Source organism: Myotis myotis, unplaced genomic scaffold, assembly GCF_014108235.1.
Source record: "Myotis myotis isolate mMyoMyo1 unplaced genomic scaffold, mMyoMyo1.p scaffold_m19_p_9, whole genome shotgun sequence".
NCBI lineage: Eukaryota > Metazoa > Chordata > Mammalia > Chiroptera > Vespertilionidae > Myotis > Myotis myotis.
In genome coordinates, this window is record NW_023416401.1 from 75707311 (window position 1) to 75729052 (window position 21742).

At 46.0% G+C, this 21742-nt stretch overlaps 1 protein-coding gene across 1 annotated transcript in view; it reads right to left on the bottom strand.

Moving 5' to 3' along the window:
- BFSP1 (beaded filament structural protein 1) overlaps positions 1-19546 on the bottom strand; it is a 31429-nt gene extending 11883 nt beyond the window's left edge. The window contains exons 1-4 of the mRNA XM_036322818.1: positions 18992-19546; positions 14187-14247; positions 8065-8160; positions 3676-3768 (exon numbers count right to left, since the gene is read on the bottom strand). Of these exons, the coding sequence (XP_036178711.1) occupies positions 3676-3768; positions 8065-8160; positions 14187-14247; positions 18992-19353 (612 nt within the window). The 5' untranslated portion in view covers positions 19354-19546. The remainder of the gene's footprint in view (positions 1-3675; positions 3769-8064; positions 8161-14186; positions 14248-18991) is intronic.
- Between the last annotated feature and the right edge of the window lie 2196 nt (positions 19547-21742).

The following is a 21742-nucleotide window of genomic DNA, read 5'->3' on the forward strand; positions in this document are numbered from 1 at the left end:
TCTTTGTGCCGCATCCTAAAAAGACAATGTGAGGACACGCAGGAGGGTGACATACGCAAGCCAGAAAGTGGGTTTGCACCAGGAACCACCCTGCCAGCACCATGATTTTGGACTTGAAGCCTCCAGGACTGTGAAAAATACATGCCTGTGGTTTGAGGCATCCAGTCTGTCTCCAACATCTGAGCCATTAATGCTGTGAGGGCAAGTAAAGTGCAGAGACAGTGTCGGGAGGCCTGTACTTTAGAGCCGGTTGTGCCACAAACTGGATAAGAGATTCTGGACAAGGCCTCTTCCCTTCTGTCTAAAGGAAAACTTGGAAGGCACTTTCTCATTGGGTTCTACTCTCTGTGTCTGTGCAGGCAGCCAGGTCAGTATGACCCCTGAGCCATCAACTCTGCTAAGACATCGCTGCTTCACAAAGCAGAGGTCAAGGGCACAAGGGAAGCCAGGGACATGGTGAGGCAGCTGCACCACCTATCAGTGCTCCACGGAACGTCCTGGAGATCTCACAACCTCTCCACTCTGCAGAGCAGGCACCCGTTTCCAACACGCCTCTCCACTGTGTATTGGAAAACATCCAAATCGCTTCACCAGAGCCTGGCTGGTCAAGAGCAGTGCCTTCTGACGCAGGGCATGTGGCCTCACAGCCAGGCAAAATCAGAAACAAGCATTTTCCCAGTGCACCCGTGTTCAAGGCCACAGGCTTAAGGCGGCCCCCTGCTCTCCAACACCCTGCAAAGTGGCTGGAGCAACCACACAGGCAGAGACAGCTAGAGCAAGATAGACATGCTTAAAGGGAGGAAAGGGAGGAAGTGAGAGTGTGGCCCTGTGGCCTGACCCCACGGGGAAGGCAGGACTTGAGATGTAACTGCACAAGAACCTTCCCCCGGTGTGCAGTTCTGTGTTTCTGGGTACATGAAGGAATGCATGCTCTCAGTGGCTCTCAGTTTGTTTGTCTCTGTCCTCTTTGTTTCTCTGTGTCTCAGTCCCCACCTCTCCACCTCAAAGATGCAGACAAGAGGGTGGCTGGGAGCAGAAGGGACCACGTGCCCATGTGTACCAGGAAATGGAGGATATATACCACACTGCGAACTCTAGACCTGCAGCCTCGGGATGGAGAGACTGCCTCCCTCCAGCACCCTGCCCGCTTGTCTGGCTCCACCTTCCTCATCTCACATCCCTCCCCACACCTGCCTACAGGGTGCCACTCACATAGTTGGCCCTTGGATACTTATTAAAGAGGAAGGAAGACAGCCCTGCAGCTGTCACTGGTAGCTGGCACTAACCGCCAGGCCGTGATGCTCCCTACATCCTATATTAAAAAAAGCCTAATATGCTAAGTGTCCAGTCGCCCATTCAACCAATCAAAGCATGATATTCTAATGATATGCTAAGGCAGCGGTTCTCAACCTGTGGGTCGCGACCCCTTTGGGGGTCGAACGACCCTTTCACAGGGGTAGCCTAAGACCATCGGAAAACACATATATAATTACATATTGTTTTGTGATTAATCACTATGCTTTAATTATGTTCAATTTGTAACAATGAAATTGGGGGTCACCACAACATGACGAACTATATTAAAGGGTCGCAGCATTAGGAAGGTTGAGAACCACTGTGCTAAGGCCACTCAACCGCTCGCTATGACGTGCACTGACCACCAGGGGGCAGACGCTCCAACCAGTAGGTTAGCTTGCTGCTGGGGTCCGGCTGATTGGGACTGAGACAGGCTGGACATGCCCTGGAGCCCTCCCGCGGTCTCTCCCCAGCTGGCCAACCTTCCGCATCCCTCCCCGGCCCCGATCGTGCACCAGTGGGGTCCCTCAGTGGATGTCGGAGAGCCTGTGCCCTCTCGAAATCTGGGGCCCCTCAGGGGATGTCAGAGAGCCGGGCTCGGCCCAATCTCGCAGGCCAGGCCAAGGGACCCCACTGGTGCACAAATCTGTGCATTGGGCCTCTAGTAAACTTATAAGCAATGCCACTCCCAATATCTAAAGATGTCACTCTGGGACGAGGGGGGAACCAGACAGAAACAAGACCCTCTGAAACTGTGCCTAAGCTCAGACCAAAAGACCTCTGTGCAACCATCCACTCTCCCTGATAACACAAGTGATGCAGCTGAATTGCCAGGTACAGCTTTAGCCACACTCTATTTCTCTGCCCCCTTGAGAGAAATGATCAAGATACTCAGCCACAGGACCAGCCCCTTATGAGAGCACCCAGCCCAGAGCAGGGCCCTGCCTACCTGACCCTCCCCCACAGATACCCTGCAAGTCTCCACCGTGTACACCCTCCCTTCCTGCAGTGAAAAATGAATCAGCTTTATGTGACTACAGATGTGAACCCAGTGGCCTCTGGTGAGAGGGCACTGATATGCTTACTGACATGTTAACCAGTTGACCTGTGTTCCTGTAATTAGCACTGCTAATTACACCCTCATTTGAGCAAATGTGGCAGACATGTTGTTTAAGACATTAACAAGAATCAATGAAACAAACCTGAAAGTGACTGTTTAACTCATCTGTAGAGCTTTTAAGCTAATAAAGAATGTGGTATCTGTGTTTCTCCATCTTTAACATGCACATGGATCCCTGGAGATCTTGCTAAAATGTAGATTTTTATGCAAATTCTGCATTTCTAACAAGTTCCTGGCGATGCTAATGATCCACTAATGATCATTGATGCTCTCAAAGTAAGTCCAGACAGTCTCTATAATCTTACAACTCAGAAGAATTCTGTTACAGGGAAAAGATGATATGATTTTAAAAGCATGCTATGGCCCAGCCGGTGTGGCTCAGCGGTTGAGCATTGACCTATGAACCAGAAGGTTACATTTTGATTCCCAGTCAGGGCACATGCCCAGGTTTCAAGCTCGATCCTCCAGTGTGGGGTGTGCAGGAGGCAGCTAGAGAGTTAAGTGGAGAAGGAATATGGAATATTATTGGGAATAATGTTTTACATCCAAATCCCCATTTTTTAAAAGTCATCTTCATTCATTTCTATCCTTTCCTAATAGTTTTTAAGCCACTAACTTGCAGAGTCGGATCTTGAAAATATAGTCACTAATTACCTGGGTCTCTCTGTATTCAAATTTTATTGTCAAATTCGTATGAGGAATAAGAAAACCCAATCTAAAAATGAGCAAAAGATTTGAGTAGATATTCCAACAAAGAAAATGTACAGATGGCAAATAAGGACGTGAAAAAATGTTCACCGTCATTAGTCCTTAGGTGAGGCAGGTAGAACCACAGTGAGATGCACAACATTCCTATTCGAAAAGCAACAAACAAAGGCAAATAAACACCTGACATGCCCAGTGCAGCCAAGATCCAAAGCAACACAAACTCCCAAACACTGCCAGTGAGGGCATTGGAAACAGTCTGCCAGTTTCTATAAACTATACAAGGAAGAACAGCCCATGATTTTCAAGAGAAAACTCCTAAGAAAACGGTCAGGGAAACAATTTATATCCTCAGATGTCTAAAGAGTAGCGTTCACAGTCTGAGAAGGAGAACAAGAGTAAACTTCACATGTGAACACAAAGCCGAGTGGCAGCTCCGCGCAGTCTGTCCGCCTGACACCTTTCCCCTCTCCGGGGGTGTGTGAGCTAGGCCCAAGGTGCTGTAACAAGGACCTCCAGATGCGCTTTCCTGCAGCCTGGGCCCCAGCTCTTACCTCCCTCGTCCCATCTGTAATGGCGGCTGCTTGAGGGGTGGTTTGGATGATCTGCTGCAGGAGGCTGGTGTAGGTCTGAATTTCCAGAAGATTCTGTCAGAGGAAAGATGGCATTCTCATTAAAACCTGAGCTGCCCGAGTTTCTCCCTCCAGGACCAGGTGACCCCGGGATGAAGGCTTCCTCATAGTCCACTGTCACAAAGAGCACAGGCCACAATCTTCACATCTCCAACCTTCACGGGATCAACAGGCCGATGGATAACAGGCTCGGTTTGCTTCATTCCCCATCAGCTACGTGCATGCTTTGCTGCTGTCTTCACAGGGCCCTGCAGACAGGGCTAAGGGGGGAAGCAGAGGGGGGCCAAGCCCCAGGGTACAAAGGGCCCTTTCTTTTTTTTTCTTTTTTTTAATATATTTTATTGATTTTTTTACAGAGAGGAAGGGAGAGAGATAGAGAGTTAGAAACATCGATGAGAGAGAAACATCAATCAGCTGCCTCCTGCACATTCCCTACTGGAGATGTGCCCGCAACCAAGGTACATGCCCTTGACCGGAATCGAACCCGGGACCTTTCAGTCCGCAGGGCGACGCTCTATCCACTGAGCCAAACCGGTTACGGCCAAAGGGCCCTTTCTGACCCCAGAGCCAGGCACTGCTTCAAAGGACAGAATTTGGTCGTGGGTTCCAGACAAAATCACTTGCTAGCTGCTTGTGGCCGCGGGCAAGCTCTTAATAGCTCCTAAAACTCAGGCTCTTCTATAAAAGTGGGATCACAATCTGAAGAGCACTGTGCCCAGCTCCGTGCGTGAGGACTGATGACACGTCTTACAGCTGTGCCCCCTCCAGGCAATGGTTATCTTGTCCAGGAAGTAGCTCAACTCCTCCCAATCCAGTCCCACCCAACCCAGGCCAGTGACTAGATGGCACAGGAGTAGAAAAAAACAGCCCTCTTACCTCAGGTGGGAACAGCCTAGTGGGGTGAGACTCATGACCCAGAGCCCCCAACCCAGCGGTGGGATCAGACTGAGGCTCCAGCTGAACCGGGGCCAGCCCAGTTCCCATCCCTATGCTCCTCTTCCTCCCTCCCTTTCTCCTAGGTGCTCTCCAGCCAAATAGCAATCACACAAAAATCACCACCTTAGGCCCTGACCAGTTTGGCTCAGTGGATAGAGCATCGGCCTGCAGACTGAAGGGTCCCGGGTTCAATTCCAGCCAAGGGCATGTCCCTTGGTTGCAGGCACATCCCCAGTCAGGGGTATGCAAGAGGCAGCTGATCGATGTTTCTCTCTCTCTCATCAGTGTTTCTAACTCTCTATCCCTCTCCCTTCCTCTCTGCAAAAAATCAATAAATATATATATTTTTTAAAATCACCACCTTAGGCTCTGCTGACAGGGAACCTGACCTAAGACACTATCTTAAGAGGCTGTTGTTGGGATCCAATGAGATAATGCACAGAAGTGTCATAGTGTGAGCACTCACCATTATTATTATTATTAGTAGTAGTAGTAGTAGTAGTAGTAGTAGTAGTAGTAGTAGTAGAAGGCCTGGTGCACAAAATTTGTGCACGGGGGGGGGGGGGGGGTCCCTCAGCCCAGCCTGCACCCTCTCGCAGTCCAGGAGCCCTAGGGGATGTCTGACTGGTGGAGCGGGCCTAAGCCATCACTTGGACATCCTTAGTGCTGCCACGGAGGCAGGAGAGACTCCTGCCACTGCCACTGCCACTGCACTCTCCAGCCATGAGCCCAGCTTCTGGCTGAGCAGTGCTCCCTCTGTGGGAGCGCACTGACCACCAAGGGGAAGCTCCTGCATTGAGCGTCCACCCCTGGTAGTCAGTGCGTGTCATAGCAACTAGTCGTTCCGCCGTGGGGCCGAAACCGCTCTCCAACTTCCCCAAGGGGTACCAGATTGCAAGAGGGCACAGGCCAGGCAGAGGGACCCCACCAGTGCACAATTGGGGCTGGGGAGGGAAGAGATGTGGGAGGTTGGCCAGCCAGGGAGGGACCGTGGGAGGGCTCCAGGGCATGTCCGGCCCGTCTCACTCAGTCCCGATCAACTGGACCCCAGGAGCATGCTAACCTACTGGTCAGAGCATATGCCCCCTGGTGGTCAGTGCACATCATAGTGAGCGGTTGAGCGCCCTTAGCATATCATTAGCATGTTACACTTTGATTGGTTGAACAGACAACCAGACAACCAGACACTTAGCATATTAGGCTTTTATTATATAGAATTATTGTAAATTGTCCTGAAGAATGTTTTGAACTCCTTAGAAACTGCCCCCAGGTACTGCTCCCAGGATTCTAGAAAAGTACAGCAGAGTCAGGAGGGCAGGAGAGGAGGAGGAACCAGGCTGGGCCTGATGGAAAGTTGGAGGAAGCCAACGGGAGGGAACAACCCTTAGTGCACAGCAACAGGACTGCCTTTGTGCTGAAGCAGGTACACACTGAGGCAGGAAGAGGATCGAATGCTTGCTGAGCACTGGCCAAGGTCCAGGTTACACCAGGTGCTTCACCTGCATTATCATGGAGCCTCAGTTTGGGTTTCCCCAGAAGAAGACTATTATACATTGAATGCTGTGTCCCTCCCAATTCACAGGTGGAAGTCCTCACCCCCAGTAAGATGGTATCTGGAGGCTGGGCCTTTGAGAAATAATTAGATTTAGATGTGGTCATAAGGGTGGGGCTCTGGGGTGGGATTGGTGCCCTCATAAGAAGAGGCATGAGAGCTGGTTCTCTCTTTCTCTCTCTCTTCAAGCACATGCTCCTGGGAAGGGCCAGGTGAGCACACAGGGAGAAGACAGGAAGAGGGCCCTCACCAGAATTTTACCAGGCTGGCCCCCTAATCTTGGTGTCCCAGCCTCCAGAACTGTGAGAAATAAATTTCTGTTGCTTATAAGACACTCGATCTGTGGTATTTTTTTATAGCAACTCAAGCTGACATCAACAGATCCTAAAAAAACGGTCTGAGTGCAGCCCCACCAGCGTGGCCCAGTGGTTGAGAATTGACCAATGAACCAGGAGGTTATGGTTTGATTCCCGGTCAGTGCACATGCCCAGGTTTCACGCTCGATCCCCCAATGTGGGGTGTGCAGGAGGCAGCCGATGAATGATTCTCTCTCATCACTGAAGATTCTATCTCTCCCACTCCCTTTCTCTCTGAAATCAATAAAAATATATTTTTTAAAAAGAAAAGAAAACGGTCTGAGTGCAAATAGTTTACTTAGACAAGATGCCAGAAAATGGAAGTAGTAGAGTGAGGAGGTGAGATAGGAAGGGCAAGGCAGCCAAAAAGGGGTGTTTTACCAGGTAAGTTACCACTGTGAGCACTGGGAGCTGAGGCCCAGTGGGGATCTCTGGAGGCCGGTGCAGAACAGCAGGTAAGAGATAGCTGGGGACATATCCAGCAACTCACATCCATCACTGGCTAAGGCTGCTCCAGGGCATTCATTTCCCAACACTTCCCATGACGCAGAGCAGCTCTTGCTGCCTGTAGAAAGTAGGGAGGTGGGGCTGCTGCTATTGGCAGTTAGAGGGAGGCCAGAGCTCACTGCAGAGGTCAGCCCACAGGGTCATGGCCACAGGTCAGCTACACGGAGTTAACCACACAGCCTTGTAGGAAGGAGAGTCCATCATTGTCATGTTTTTTTGTTGTTGTTTGTCCTCACCCGAGGATATTTCTCCACTGACTTTGAGAGTGGAAGGGAGAGAAACATCGATATGAGAGAGATACACCAATTGGTTGCCTTCCGCACTCACCCGGACCAGGTCCAGGAATCAAGCCTGTAACAGAGGTAGGGGCCCTTGACCAGAATCAAATCCGGGACCCTTCAGTCCTCAGGCCGATGCTCTATCCACTGAATCAAATCCACTTGGGCTGTCATTTACATTTTAAAGATAAAAAAGCTCAGAGAGGTTAGGCTACTTGTCCATGATCACACAGCTCCCGGATTTGATTTTTCCAGTTCATCAAGGCCCCCCCAAAGTCAAGCCTTTAAGAAGCTGCTGGGTTAGGGGGCAGAGAAGAGCATTACATGAGAGGAGGCCCCTGAATGCCTCTATTAATTGGCTCAGAAGAAGAGTTAAAACATATATATTGCATTTTCTGAGCTGAAACAATTTATAGGCTGTAGTTTATTCAAGACATATCTATGTAAAATCTCTCTGTGAACTGTAGTGTACTAGTTCCCAACACCCCACCCAACACACACACATACTTTTGCCTCCTCCTCTACACATGTCTGGCTCACTAAGAACTGTCTAGAAACCAACCCATCTCCCACTTGATTCTGGAGCAATGCACACAAAAGTAACCCAGTCTAGCAGTCTCACTTTTCAGGCACAAGTGCCCTGGACTGCCTGGGAGAAGAGCATCAGAAGGGCTGTGGTTACCTTTTTGTACCTGTCCTTTGCTGCACTGATATCGTCCTGCAGAAATTGGGCCTCAATCTGAAGGTGCAGATTACGCAGTAAGGCTTCATCAGCTTCCTGCAATGAGAGAGCATCACACATCCGACTCTGTGGGGCACAGAGATGGGTGTGGAATTGGCCAGGTGCGTGTACCCACAGACCCCTTGGAGTTTTACTACAACGCAGATTGTTCATGGGTCTGGGAGGGGTCTATGATTCTGTATTTCTAGCAAAGCATTGGGTTAGCCCAGTGATCGGCTAACTCATTAGTCAACAGAACCAAATATCAACAGTACAATGACTGAAATTTCTTTTGAGAGCCAAATTTTTTAAACTTAAACTATATAGGTAGGTACATTGTTATTAACTCAATTAGGGTACTCCTAAGGCTTAGGAAGAGCCACACTCAAGGGGCCAAAGAGCCGCATGTGGCTCATGAGCCGCAGTTTGCCGACCACAGGGTTAGCCCATTGGAACTGGTCTGGAATAGCAGTTCTCAATAGGAGTGATTTTCACCCTCAAGGGGACATTTGGCAATGTCTGAAGACATTTTATTGTCGCCACTTGGGTGGTGGGATGTTACTACTGGCATCTAGTGGGTAGAGGCCAGGGATGCTGCTAAATATCCTACAATACACAGGACAGCCCCACACAACAATCATCTAGTCTAAAATGGCATTAGTGCCAGGGCTGAAAAACCTTGATCCAGACAGATCAAGGACAATGTTAGGGTATATTTACCAACCAACAACCTTAAAATTTAAGTTACACCTATATTTGTCCTATTTCTCATCATCAGTGAGTTAAGTTTCTAAGACTAAGAAATAGTTTTCGCTTAACAATGAAACCTTCAATTTAACCATTTCTCCCAAGATCTGTTGCTCACCTCCCTGAGGCTACGTATCCCTAATGCAGCATGCATTTTACAATGACTGCTGTGCTGAGCGGCATTCATTCCTTTAAAGTTGGAAATAACATTTATGACAGGAGGTTGAATGTTCTCACCAAACTTTTTGCGAAATCACCGATTTTTCTCTCACTGATCTTGTTTAAACGAACCAACTAGGTTGAAGAGCTGTTTGGGCTCTTAATGAGATAGTGCCATGACAACTGGAATTGACTTAAACACTTCAGTTGTCCAGTGCAACATTACAGGTGAACATTACCTGGACTCCTCAAGACATCTCTGCCATGCACGCCTGCCAATACCTGGGGCCTCGCTAAGTGAATTTTAACTGACTTATTAATGACTTGTTAAAAAAGCATGATGCATGTCAGCAATGGGCTCTCATTAATAAAGGAAGATGTGTGGTTTGGCTAAAATATTTAAGACACTCTCCACTCTTGCATGAACAGGGTTAAGAGAGTCAGGTATGTGGACTGGTTAAGACAGTGGTCAGCAAACTCATTAGTCAACAGAGCCAAGTATCAACAGTACAACAATTGAAATTTCTTTTGAGAGCCAAATTTTTTAAACCTAAACTATATAGGTAGGTACACTGTTATTAACTTAATTAGGGTGCTCCTAAGGCTTAGGAAGAGCCACACTCAAGGGACCAAAGAGCTGCATGTGGCTCGCGAGCCGCAGTTTGCCGACCACGGGATTAAGATATTCTGAGACACTCCCACCATTGTACTAATGGGCTTAGGTTCTGGGAAGGCCTCTGGTCTGCTCTCTTAGGAAAGACACCTGGTTCCTTAACTGTTCCTGTGAAAGACCACTGGAGAAGGAAGATATGAGAACGTCTGGTGCTGACAATAAGGATACCAGGATTCTGACTCTGTTGGATTACCTGCCTTGAATGAATTTATCATGCAAAGTGTAGCCTTAGTTCCTAAAACATCAGAGAGCCGGGACTTCATGGAACCTAGAAAACAGGTTGTATGAACTTTTGGGGGTCTGCAGCAAAATAAATGTTACTAAGAAATGTATGTCAACAATAAAAAAATAAACTTTAAAAAAAAGAAAGAAAGAAATAGACTGGCCAGCATGGCTCAGTGGTTGAGCATCAATCTATGAACCAGGAGGTCGTGGTTTGATTCCTGGTCAGGGCACATGCTGGGTTGAAAGCTCAGTCCCCAGTAGGAGCCATGCAGGAGGCAGCTGATCAATGATTGTCTCTCATTATTGGATGTTTCTACCTCTCTCCCTCTCCCTTCCTCTCTGAAATCAATAAAAATATTTTTTTTAAAAAAAGAAAAGAAATATATGCCTTGTGTGAATCTGGTCTGAAATGTCACAAGATTGTAGGGGAGTGGCCAACCCTCAACCAACTCAAACTTCTGAAGCTATTTTATCTACAAAAAAACCCAACCTTTTAGTTTATCTTAAAGAACTAAAGAGCTCTACAAGATCAAATCAGTTAATTAGCAATCATTAGCAATGTTTCTTAAAGCATTCCTTTTTGCATAGACTTATGCAATTAAAAATTAAGTTATTCCAATACAGCAAGCCTCAGGCATGATTTCAAAGTCTTTCTAGTAGCCCCATTAAATAAAATAAAAATAAATGGGTAAAAGTAATTTTAACATTTTCTTTCACCAAATATACTCCAGATATTGTCATTTCATCATGTAACCAATATTTTTTAAAGTTATTAATGATAGTTTACATGCTTCCCCTTAGGCTAGGTCTTTGAAACCTGGTGTATATTTTATACTTATAACACATTGCAATTTGAATCATCTGCATTTCAGTTGCTCCCAGCCATGCCTAGCCAGTGACTCCCAGGCTGGACAACACAGCTCACCAGAATTAATCTTAGGCACAGTGGAGCATCTCATTCTTCCTCAGTGAGTCCTCCTGGTTTCTGCTCCAAGGTGAATCCCCTAGTCTCTCTATACACTAATTTCCTCATACCTAGTTCTTTCCTCTGAAGACTCTGAAATCCCTTCCTTTGTATCAGGAACACCAACAGTGGGTGACGAGACAGAAGGAAGGAAGGACCACAGACCCGAGCCTTTCTGTGGCAAGTATAGGAGGAGTAGGGTTTTTGGGTCCATGGCTCATTCTCCACCTCCCAAGGACAACCAGGGAATCTGTCTCCCAGGAGTCAGACACAAAGCCAGTGTCTCTGGGTAAAGATGGCCCCTTCACACTTGATATTGGTGCCCCATCCATCTCCCCTGGTGTGGGGAAGCATGGGACTTGATTGGAAAGTCTGTAAGGAGGATCTCTGAAAGGTTGGAGGCCTCTAGGGGACCTTGCTGAAGGCGGCAGCCCCTGCCTTGACTTTTTCAAACAAGTCTGACTACCCCGCCCCCCCGGGGTGTTTTACTAGAATCTTCATGTTTAGACTTCAAAACATCCTTGTATGAAAGACACTACAGATACAGGTGCTTTCTCAAGGACACTTACCATGCTGAGTGTATCTAGAGGTTAATTTTAGTTCAAGCTGTGGTTACAATAAAAGCCTAATTAGGCAGGTGAACAGGGCTGTTTGCTTCTAAAGCAAAACAGTTCCTTAGCCTCTCTTTCACAGAAATGTGTGTCAGAGTAATTTATTCATCCATCACTCAGGGTCTGCCAGTCAGCCAGCCCTGGCACCCTGGGCCACCCCCAAGGTCACACAGATATGCTGAGCACACTGATGGTGTCCTGTATCTCTATGGACTGGAGGCACAGTCCAGAAGTGTGAGTGTTAGCACCCCAGGAGAGACCCTGGGCCACTGAGGGACAGGAGAAAATGAATGAGTCCCTCAGCTGGCCCACCCCCCATAGCAACAGTTCAGAGGTGAGTTCCTCAGTCTCAGAGGGTGAAATGAGAACTCAGCACTCAACTCTTGAGAAGCAGAGAGAAGCCCAAGACAGATTCTAGTCCCCTTGTCTTCTATTAACTTTCATTAACTAGCTATATGACCCACTGGATCAGTCTGGCCTCAACCTTCCCATCTGTGGGGAAGACTAGTTTCCAAGCTGCATTTGTCAGAGCCCTCAGGTTCCATGGAGTTGCTTGAAAGGGCTCTGAGGGAGGAGGGCTGCTAGGTGGATGAGGTGCCTGTCCCACCATCATGTCCTTAAAAGAGATCTCTGCTTTGGCTCCATACATTGGCTTCTCTTGAATATTTTGTTTAAAGGATGTGGCTTTAAAAAGTTTGAGAATTGCTGGCCAACGTGGCTTAGTGGTTGAGCGTGGACATATGAACCAGGAGGTCATGGTTCAATTGCCAGTCAGAGCATATGCCCAGGCTTGGGACGCCATCTCCAGTAGGGGGCATGTAGGAGGCAGCCAGTCAATGATTATCTCTCATCATTAATGTTTCTATCTCTCCCTCGCCCTTCCTCTCTGAAATCAATAAAAATATAAATAAATAAATAAATAATTTGAGAATCAATGACTTCTAGGGTTCCTTCTATTTCTAAAATTGAGTGTTTGGTCCCTTTATTAGCAATAGCACATAGTCCTTGAAACCCAACTTCCAGTTCTTCAGCTCCAGTAATTGTGTATCAATTATGGATGAATTTTTGGTCTAAATTAAGATGTTTGAGAACTCTGCCCCAGCCCAACCTCAACAGTCATTCTTCCCCTACCTCCCTCTTAGGATCATGCCAAAACCACCACTCTTAGGTCCCATCGGCCAGCCCTTTAAAATGCCCAGCCAACATTTGTCCATAAAGGAGAGATTAATCAGGTGCTTCACAAGCATGTTCTCCCCCTTGGAAGACAATCACCTGATAAACTTCCCCAGAAAACTCCCAAAGGTGAGGAGGTGCCACTGGAATATGCAATTGCTGGCATGTTGGGAATTTGTTTGGAAGTGTTTTCTTTTGTTTGTACCGGAACTCAGAAATGTGTAGACGCTTGTGTTTTTATTGTGCTTTGGATACTGTCAGCTGCACTTTCCAAAGCTCCTCCAGCAGAAACGTCAAGATGTTTCCGAACAGAGACTCTGGGTCAATAATCTAGTTTTGGGAAGCATTCCAACCCTGATATGGTATGTGCTTTAGATCTAGGTCAGTGGTTCTCAAAGTGTGGTCCCTGGACCACGCCACCTGAGAAATAATTAGAAATGTTAAATATCTGGCAGATCCCAGACCTACTGGGTGAGAAGGCCTCGGCTCTGGGCCCAGGAATCTGCATTTTAACATGAACTCCAGGTGCTGCCAATGCACACAGACGTTTCAGAGCCACTCACTGATCTGGGCCACTTCTGAGAAAGGCACTGGAAGAATAACTAGAATCTGATGAATCCTTGAAAAATCAGCCTTGCCAACCCCCTCATAGAAGGTCATTAAAAATCCTGCTGTCTGTATCTATACCAAGCACCAAATCCAACCTCTGAGCAGCCTAATTCACACACACACACACACACACACACACACACACACACACACACAACTGCTAAAGAATGAGCATTCAAGTTCATTAAGATTTCTAGTTAATTAGGTTTACAAAAAAACAAAAAACAAAAACAAAACAAAAAATACCTACTTTGATTCTGGATGTCAAAAAAACATTCCAAAAATTTTTCGGTCACTTTCCTTCCTGGTGCTCAGACTGGCCTGGAGAGAGGGGCTGGGCATGTTGACAACTCTCCATCCTCTCTCTTCCCACTGCCTCATTTCCTGACTCTGCCCTCTCCCCTCCACATTCCTCCTCACTCCTCCTCTTCCCAGACTCCTCCTAAACTCCCATTTTCCATGGCCACACCCAGGGATGAATCCCTTTACCGAAACAAAAGGAAATGGGCATTGAGACTGAGTTGATAGCCAAAACCTTATTGATCTAATATGTGTACACATTCAAAGATCTGTCAACCAAAATCATTGATATGACCAGCCAACAGGATGTGAATTATACTCTTCCATTTCATCTCCTTCTTCCCACTTGACGATCTTAATGGACAGAGAACCTGAAGGTCCAGCCTTCACCTGCCAGGTTCTCTCTCAAGATCCTTTATCCTGTGGTAGAGGAGTGTGTGTTTGGGCGTGTGAGTTCACACAAAGATTTAGTTGAAATTACGAAGTCAAGAAGTAGAGTGACAGCAAAAGAAATAGGTGAATCTTGAAATACCACAAAGAGGAGTGTGGGTAACACTCATCGCAGCCATTTAGTTCAGTCCTGTCATTAATCTACTCAAACCCAAGGACGTGCTCAGCTCACCTTGTTAAGCTGCTGAAGCGTTTCTTTTAGCAGCACTTGACATTCGCATTCATTCTCATACCTGCAAATTGCACACATAAGTAAAAGTTGAGCAGCTTCTATGATTCCACAGAGTTGATCACACAATCAGCATTACATTTAATCCGATATGAGTACTATGCCCTCTCTTTTAGAAGAGGTCCCTAATTTTAAAGCAGAAGTTGATGCCGCCTCTCCAAGCCCACTGCTTCCCAACCTCTTTCACATCCTGCCACACACAGGACGTGCTGACATGGGCATCGCACCTGGGCTAACTGGGGCAGTAAATGGCAACAGAGTCTTCCCGTCTGGAGGCTCAATTCCAATCCCCGAGCACGTCCCTCCCAGCCACCAAGGATGAAAGAATGATACCTCAGCACACCTGGAATCCAACAGTGGCACAGAGCCTGGAAATCTACCCTGCCTGACAACACCATTGACCTGGCCTTGTGTAGATTTCCTACACTCCGGTATTTACCAACATGTGTCGGTGTCTCTGGATTATGCCATTGAACCCTCACAAAACCCTGAAAGAAAGACGTATTCTTACCACTAAAGGGTTCCCCAAAATGTGCCATTCTGGCATGTGAATTATTTTGAGCTAAAGGCAATCAAGACCCTGTGGGCACACGGGAAACTTTTACCTCATCCTTAAAGAATTCAAATGAGGGGCCTTGCACAAAATAAGAGTTGTCACCAGAAATAACGTTTTATGGTCTATCTATAGGGCAGGGCAATCCTTGTGGCATCATCCCTGACACCAAAGACCTGCTCTGAGCCAGTGAGCAGGACAGGCTGGATGGGCCAGAGGGTGGCCCTGGCAGGAAGGTGAGTGGGTGCATAAACACCCCAGCTCTTTCCCTCAGCTGGGACAAGTGAGGTGTGTCCTCCACCCCACAGGTTAGTCCCAGTTGCCATGGTGGGAACTTGCTGAATAATGCACTCTGTGTTAGCTGCCTTCCCTTCCTGCCTTTCCTCACTCCTCAACCTGTGCTCCCTGAGGTCACCTCCCAAATAAGCTACTTGCCCTCAAGCCCCTGTCTCAGGCTCCGGCTCCTAAGAGACTCCAAACTAAGAAAGGCATGAAATCTAATTAAAACACGGTTGCACAAGTTTTACATTTCACGCCAAGACGTCACATTTAGCAGTTTCTTTTGTGTGTGGCTGTAATGGAGTCAGAAATTATTTTTTAATGGTTAATTAACTTTGAGAATAAAACTGTTAACAAAAATCTAATTTTCTCATTGCTTTTTCCTGCTAAAAACATCTTAAGAATTTCTATAGCTTAAAAACAGGTTGGATAAACAACATATTAATGTGACTTTCATGCTATAGAAAAGTCTAGATATTATATTAAAGACAAGTATCTTCATTATAAAAATTCATGATAAGAATTCAAGATATATTTATATATTCATATAAGTGAATATATAAGTGAATTCATAAAATGAAAATACACTGGCTTTAATTATCCAATTGTTTTATACAACTGTTTTGGTTTTCAGCAGTTTGGATAATTGACTATGTTCACCATTGTATTTTGATGGTTTCATTTGTTTTTATTTCATTTTATTATATTTAGTCTTTGTTTGACATGTGAAAGAACTGATTTTGAAATTATTCAACTATCCAAATAAAAAATATGCCTAACAAGGCTGCATATTCCTTCGCATGCCTGCATTATTTTTATCTGCTTTGGCTAACCATCAAGTCCCCTTTGGAATGTGAAACCAAACTTGGTGTGTGTATACGCATGCATGTGGATGGTTATGACTTTTATAATAATTTTCAAGTCCCACTACCCCAGCCAGAATATCAAAACTTCTCCAACAGGGCAATGAAAGGGAATAAATTAAGGGGAATTATTAAAGAAATCACAGAATCTGAAGGAACTGCTCCATGATGCAGACATAACCAGAACCAAGTGAAATCAGGAAAACTCAATATGATCATTTGTTCACTGAGGGCTCAAGGGAGTCACAGTAGACTGTGGTCTAATGTGGTGACCATTTGGGGATCAAGGGAATCCTGCTGGCCCATGGAGCTGGGTGTCTGAACCAGCGTACACTTCTCTTTGCTCTAGAGAACTTGATCTTCATTTGAATGAGGTCTACGTCTTATTACTGGACCTCATTCCACAGGAGTCCAAGAGTAACTTCTCTCCAAGACAATGTTCTAGGAAGCATATGGACTCAGGGCAAGAAAACCTGAGTTCAAGTCCTGCCACCCAAGGACCCTCTCCAAGCCTCTGGATCAAAATTAAAAAAACAACAACCCACAAACAAAACAAAAAAAAACAGAAGGATTGCCTGTCTGGCGTGGCTCAGTGGTTGAGCATTGACCTATGAACCAGGAGTCACAGTTTGATTCCTGGTCAGGGCACATGTCCATATTAAGGGCTCGACCCCCCAGTAGGGGACATGCAGGAGGCAGCCAATCGATGATTCTCTCTCATCATTGATGCTTCTCTCCTCTCACTCTCTCTCTCTCTCTCTCCCACACTCCCTCCCTCTCTCTCTCTGCCTTCCTCTCTGAAACCAATAAAAAATATTTTTAAAAAACCAGAACGACTGATTGAAATTAAATCAATTATTTGACCTGATAAATATGCCCAGTACACAGCAGTGAATAACCTACCCAAGACTCAGACTGAGAATGTGGAACTTGAAAGGTGAACATGGTGGATGATGCCCACAGGTAGGCTAAATAGCCATCTCCTACAGTGATTACAGAAAATTGAATTTATTTAAGGAACAGAGTAGGGGGTCGTATATCCAAAAGGAAGGGCTGCACAGCACCAAGCCAAGGGGACACTGGGTTGATGATGGCAGCACCCAGGAGCGGGAGTTTCCCTTATATGGGAAGCTTTTGTTGTCAGTGGGTCGGGGACTGAGTAGGTGAGCTCATAATGGGGTGGAATGCAGGTGTATGATCAGGTGCCTTCAGGACCGTTTTCATCCCTTGTATGGTCTGACTCCTGGTGTCCAACGAGCTTTTCCTGGTTTTTTGTTCTCTTCTGGTGGGAAGTGTGCAAGTGTCTGTTAAGGATTGTATTGCCCTATAGGCCTAACATTTCCCTCCCCTTTCTATTTGTTAATTATTATTTTTAATTGGGGTGAAGGTCTCTATCTTCTGTCAGTCATCCTAAGGTAGCAAGACCCCCTGGTGCTTGAATAATGCATAAGGGATATATGAATAGTTACCCCACATATCAGAAACCAACCAGCCGGCAGCTTAGTATGTCCATTACTATGAGGGAGGGTGAACTTATCAAAACAATTTATACTGTTGTCAGATACTGAAAGACAGTAACTAGAACACCTAGTAAAAGGCAGACATTCACCCCAGTGTCATTAGCTTGTTTGTGTGTGCTTGTGTCCTCTTTTTCCTTGTGCAAGCAGAAAACTTCTACTCTTCACCCCTTTCTTAAATAAATGGTAATAACACACTATTCTTGTTCTTTTACAATTGCATAGTATCCCATTGTATGAACGAAGCACAACTGTGTAACCTGTCTCCCATTATTAATCAGCATGTAGGTTGGTTCCAGACTTTTGCCACTGCAGATCCCACGGCAGTGAATATCCTGGTAGGCGTGCCCCTTGACACCTGCTGGGCTATCATAGTAAATTCCTTGATGGAAATGACTCTGCTGAGTCTAAGAGCACACGCATTTAAAACTTGGAAAGATGTCGACAAATTGCTGAGCATCCTTTTCTTTTGAATAGCTCATGTTAACACATTGTCTGTCGGAAGGTGGAATCATGACCCGGACCAGGGCTTCTGAAACTTCAGTGTTTAACTTCTTAAACTACGAACCACTGGGGGGCAGGTGGGGGGGGGCGGGAGCTCTGGGGTGAGTCCAAGAGTCTCCCTTTATAACAAGCTCCTAGGTGACGCCAATGCTGCTGGTCCATGGGCCACACCGACTAGCAAGACCCAGGAAGGCACACATTGAAAAGATTTCCAGGTGTTGGCTGTGATGCAGTGAAAACCATTAGGCTCAGCATGTCCATCACTTCAATCCAGTCCCAGGGCAGCAATTTACTAGCTGAGTGACCTTGCTCCAAATCCCTACATTTTCTGAGCCCCAGTCTCCTCATCTGTTAAATAGGTGCAGACAAATACAATCTATAACTGGCTGTGAGGATTAAATAACATTAATGCATTTCAAAAATACTGTGGTCAGTCAGCAAAAGAAAGCCAGACACAAGAGCCATCTGTAATATTCCGTTTTTGTGAAATTCTAGAACAGGCAAAATTAATCTTTGGTGATAGAAATAAAAACCTCTGGGTTTTTTGATGGGGGGCGGGGGGGGGGGCGGTGTGAATGATAACTGAAGATTGACTTGAAAAGGGTAGAAGGGGAATTTCTAAGGTAGAGGAAATATTTTGCTTGTTTTGATAGCAACATAGGTATATACATTTGTCAAAACTCACTGAACTGTGTCCTTAAAATCTGTGCATGTTGTTATATGGAAATTATACCTAAATTTACTTTTAAAATACCTTAAAAGTAAATGATACCATTTCATGTAAACTGTGAAGTACCATCAAAATAGAAGCTAGTCTTATTTTAGGGAAATGGACCTGTGCACCAGCCCCTCCCACCCACCCTCCACCCCCCCCCCCCCCCCCCCACACACACACACAAACACACACACTGTGGTCATGAGGACCAGGACACCAGAGATGGCCCTCCAACCTGGATAGCACTTGCTCTTAGATCCCTGCCGCAGGTGCCGCCCCCCGCCCTGCCTCAGTTTCCCCCCACGACCAAAGCTTACTTGCTCCGGTACTCGTCGAGCGCGCGCTGCGCCTCTGCGCCCCGGCGCTCCAGCCCGGCGCGCTCAGCCGCCAGGTCCCGGGCGCGCTGGCGATTGCCTTCCACCTGGCGGAGGAGGGCGTCCTCGGGGCCGGCCAGCTCGCCCAGGCGCTGAAAGGCATCCAGCTGCCGCCGGAGGACGCCGTGGCGCTGCTCGAGCGCGCGAGCCCGCTGGACCTGGGCGGCCACGCGCTCGCCGAGGCCCTGCAGCGCCGCCAGGTTGGGCGCGGCGGCTGGGTCCGAGGCCAGGCGGCCCGGCGCCTCCTCCTCGGCCCGCTCGTACCGCTCCTGGCGGGTCTGGAAGACGTAGCTGCGCCGGTACATGGCTCCTCCGCCGGCGAGCGCGGGCAAAGCCGGCTCCAGGGGGCCCCTCGCGGAGCCACAAGCCCGTTAAATAAACAGCGGAGGCCGCTGGCACGCTTCTGGGACGTTCCAGAGCTGATCAGCTGTCGTGATCCACACGGTGCCCAGCCTCAGGGAGAATAAAAGAGCAGCAGGCATGCTTTTGTGAGCTGGATTAACGAACCATACAGCTCCCGGGCTTGCGAGGTTAAGTTGGGCAATGAGGTTTTTGTTCCGTGATTGTTCAAGTCCGTCCTGTAGGATTGAATGGAAGGTCAGGGGGACAAGAGGAGCGTGACCTTCTTTTGACTGGTTGCACTGGAATTGTGAAGGAAGCCCAAGGGAGCGTTGGACTAGCTCAAGAGCCCAAGGACCCCTAGCTTTGTCTATGTCTCTTAGAGTCAAGCTTCAATTATAGAACTTTAAACAATACTATGGCATAGTATTGTTTAAAGTGGTCGGCGAACTCATTAGTCAGCAAAGCCAAATATCAACAGTACAACGATTGAAATTTCTTTTGACAGCCAAATTTTTTAAACTTAAACTATATAGGTAGGTACATTGTTATTAACTTAATTAGGGTACTCCTAAGGCTTAGGAAGAGCCACACTCAAGGGGCCAAAGAGCCGCATGTGGCTCGAGAGCCGCAGTTTGCCGACCACTTAAATTAAGCAATTCTTTTTCTTAATTACAGTATACCTTGGTGTTTAGGAACGCTCCTTATGATAGAAATTCTTAACCATGGATGCAAAATAAAATGCTACGACTCAATCCTGGCTGGCGAGGCTCCGTAGTTGAGCTTTGACCCATGAACCAGGACGCCATGGAGGCTTCCCGGGTCAAGGCACATGCCTGGGTTGCCGGCTCGGTCTCCCGTGTGAGGCATGCAGGAGGCAGCTGATCAATGAGCCTCTCTCATCATTGATGTTTCTATCTCTCTCTCCCTCTCTCTTCCTCCCTAAAATCAATCTATATATATATATATTTGTTTATATATATTTGTTTATATATATATATGTTTATATATATATGTTTATATATATGTTTATATATGTATATATATGTTTATATATGTATGTATGTATATATATATATATATGTATGTATATATATATATGTTGGGTTTTTTTTTAATTCCACGACTCGGTAAATTGTGAGGTGTGGCATTGCCGAACGTTCTTACCTGTGCACATTTGTGAAGAATCTACTCTTTGTACAAAAACTTAGGAAACAAATGCACAGTTATTATGATGTCACCCTTGCTTTCCTGGATTCTGACATCCTTTCTGGAGTAGGAAAACAAATAGAGCTCCATCAAGCCATTTGCATAATAGATTATTTGAACTAAAGAAAAAAAATCCTTACAGCCTAAAATTTAATAAATTGTCATACTCTCAATTAAATATTATAAAAGAACTTTTGGCTACCATGTTTCATTTTAATTTGTATTATGGAATTAACAAAGCTACCCTTTGACAAATTTAAAAGCAAATTGTGGGTATTGAAATAAATAATAGCATTTGATGAAAAATTTACTAAATATAAATATTTTGTCATATCTCCAATTTTTAAAATCATTAAAAAAGGCTCTTTTTGTAAAAATAAGGATTAGTAGCACCATCTGATTAACAACTGTATAGGTTATGTATAATTATACTATAAACTCATGGTTATCAAAGATCAAGAAAATTACACATTTCTTTGTTGGGTTTATTAGGTTTATTATTGCTCCAAAAAGACTGCAACTTAATAGATTCAGTCTAGAATGAAGCTATGTAAGGTCCCAAGTTGTGTTGGTGATGTGGTTATTGTTTTATTATATTTTCTTAAGCCATTACAAATAAATGTTATGATCAAATCAAAGAGAGCCATAGGAGGATATATGCAGGTATACAAATACCATGCTGATGGCATGGTAAATTGGTTTCAAGTATCCTAGAGAGCAAACCAACATAGAACAAGGGTTATAAAATCATTCATGCCCTATGATATCATGTATCTGGCAGGTATCACTACAGAACAAACTGACCCCAAAACTAAATGGCATAGAAAAAGTATTTATCACTACATTCCCAGGTCTGCAGGTCAGCTGGAGCCGCTCTGCTCCAAAATGTCTCTCATCCTCTTAGTGACAAAAGGACAAGAGCATGCCCAGGCACACAAGCTCATTCCAAACCTTTGTTTGCATCATGGCCACTAACATCTCATTGGTCAAAGCAGATCACATGGCTACAGCCAAAGCAAGGAGGCAGGGAATAGGCATGGCAAGGGGGTGGGTGTGTAACTCCTTCACACTGAAGAATGGGGACCAGAAACTCAGTTGACCACACATAGTAATCCCATTTGAGAATAAATATATCCCAGAAACATA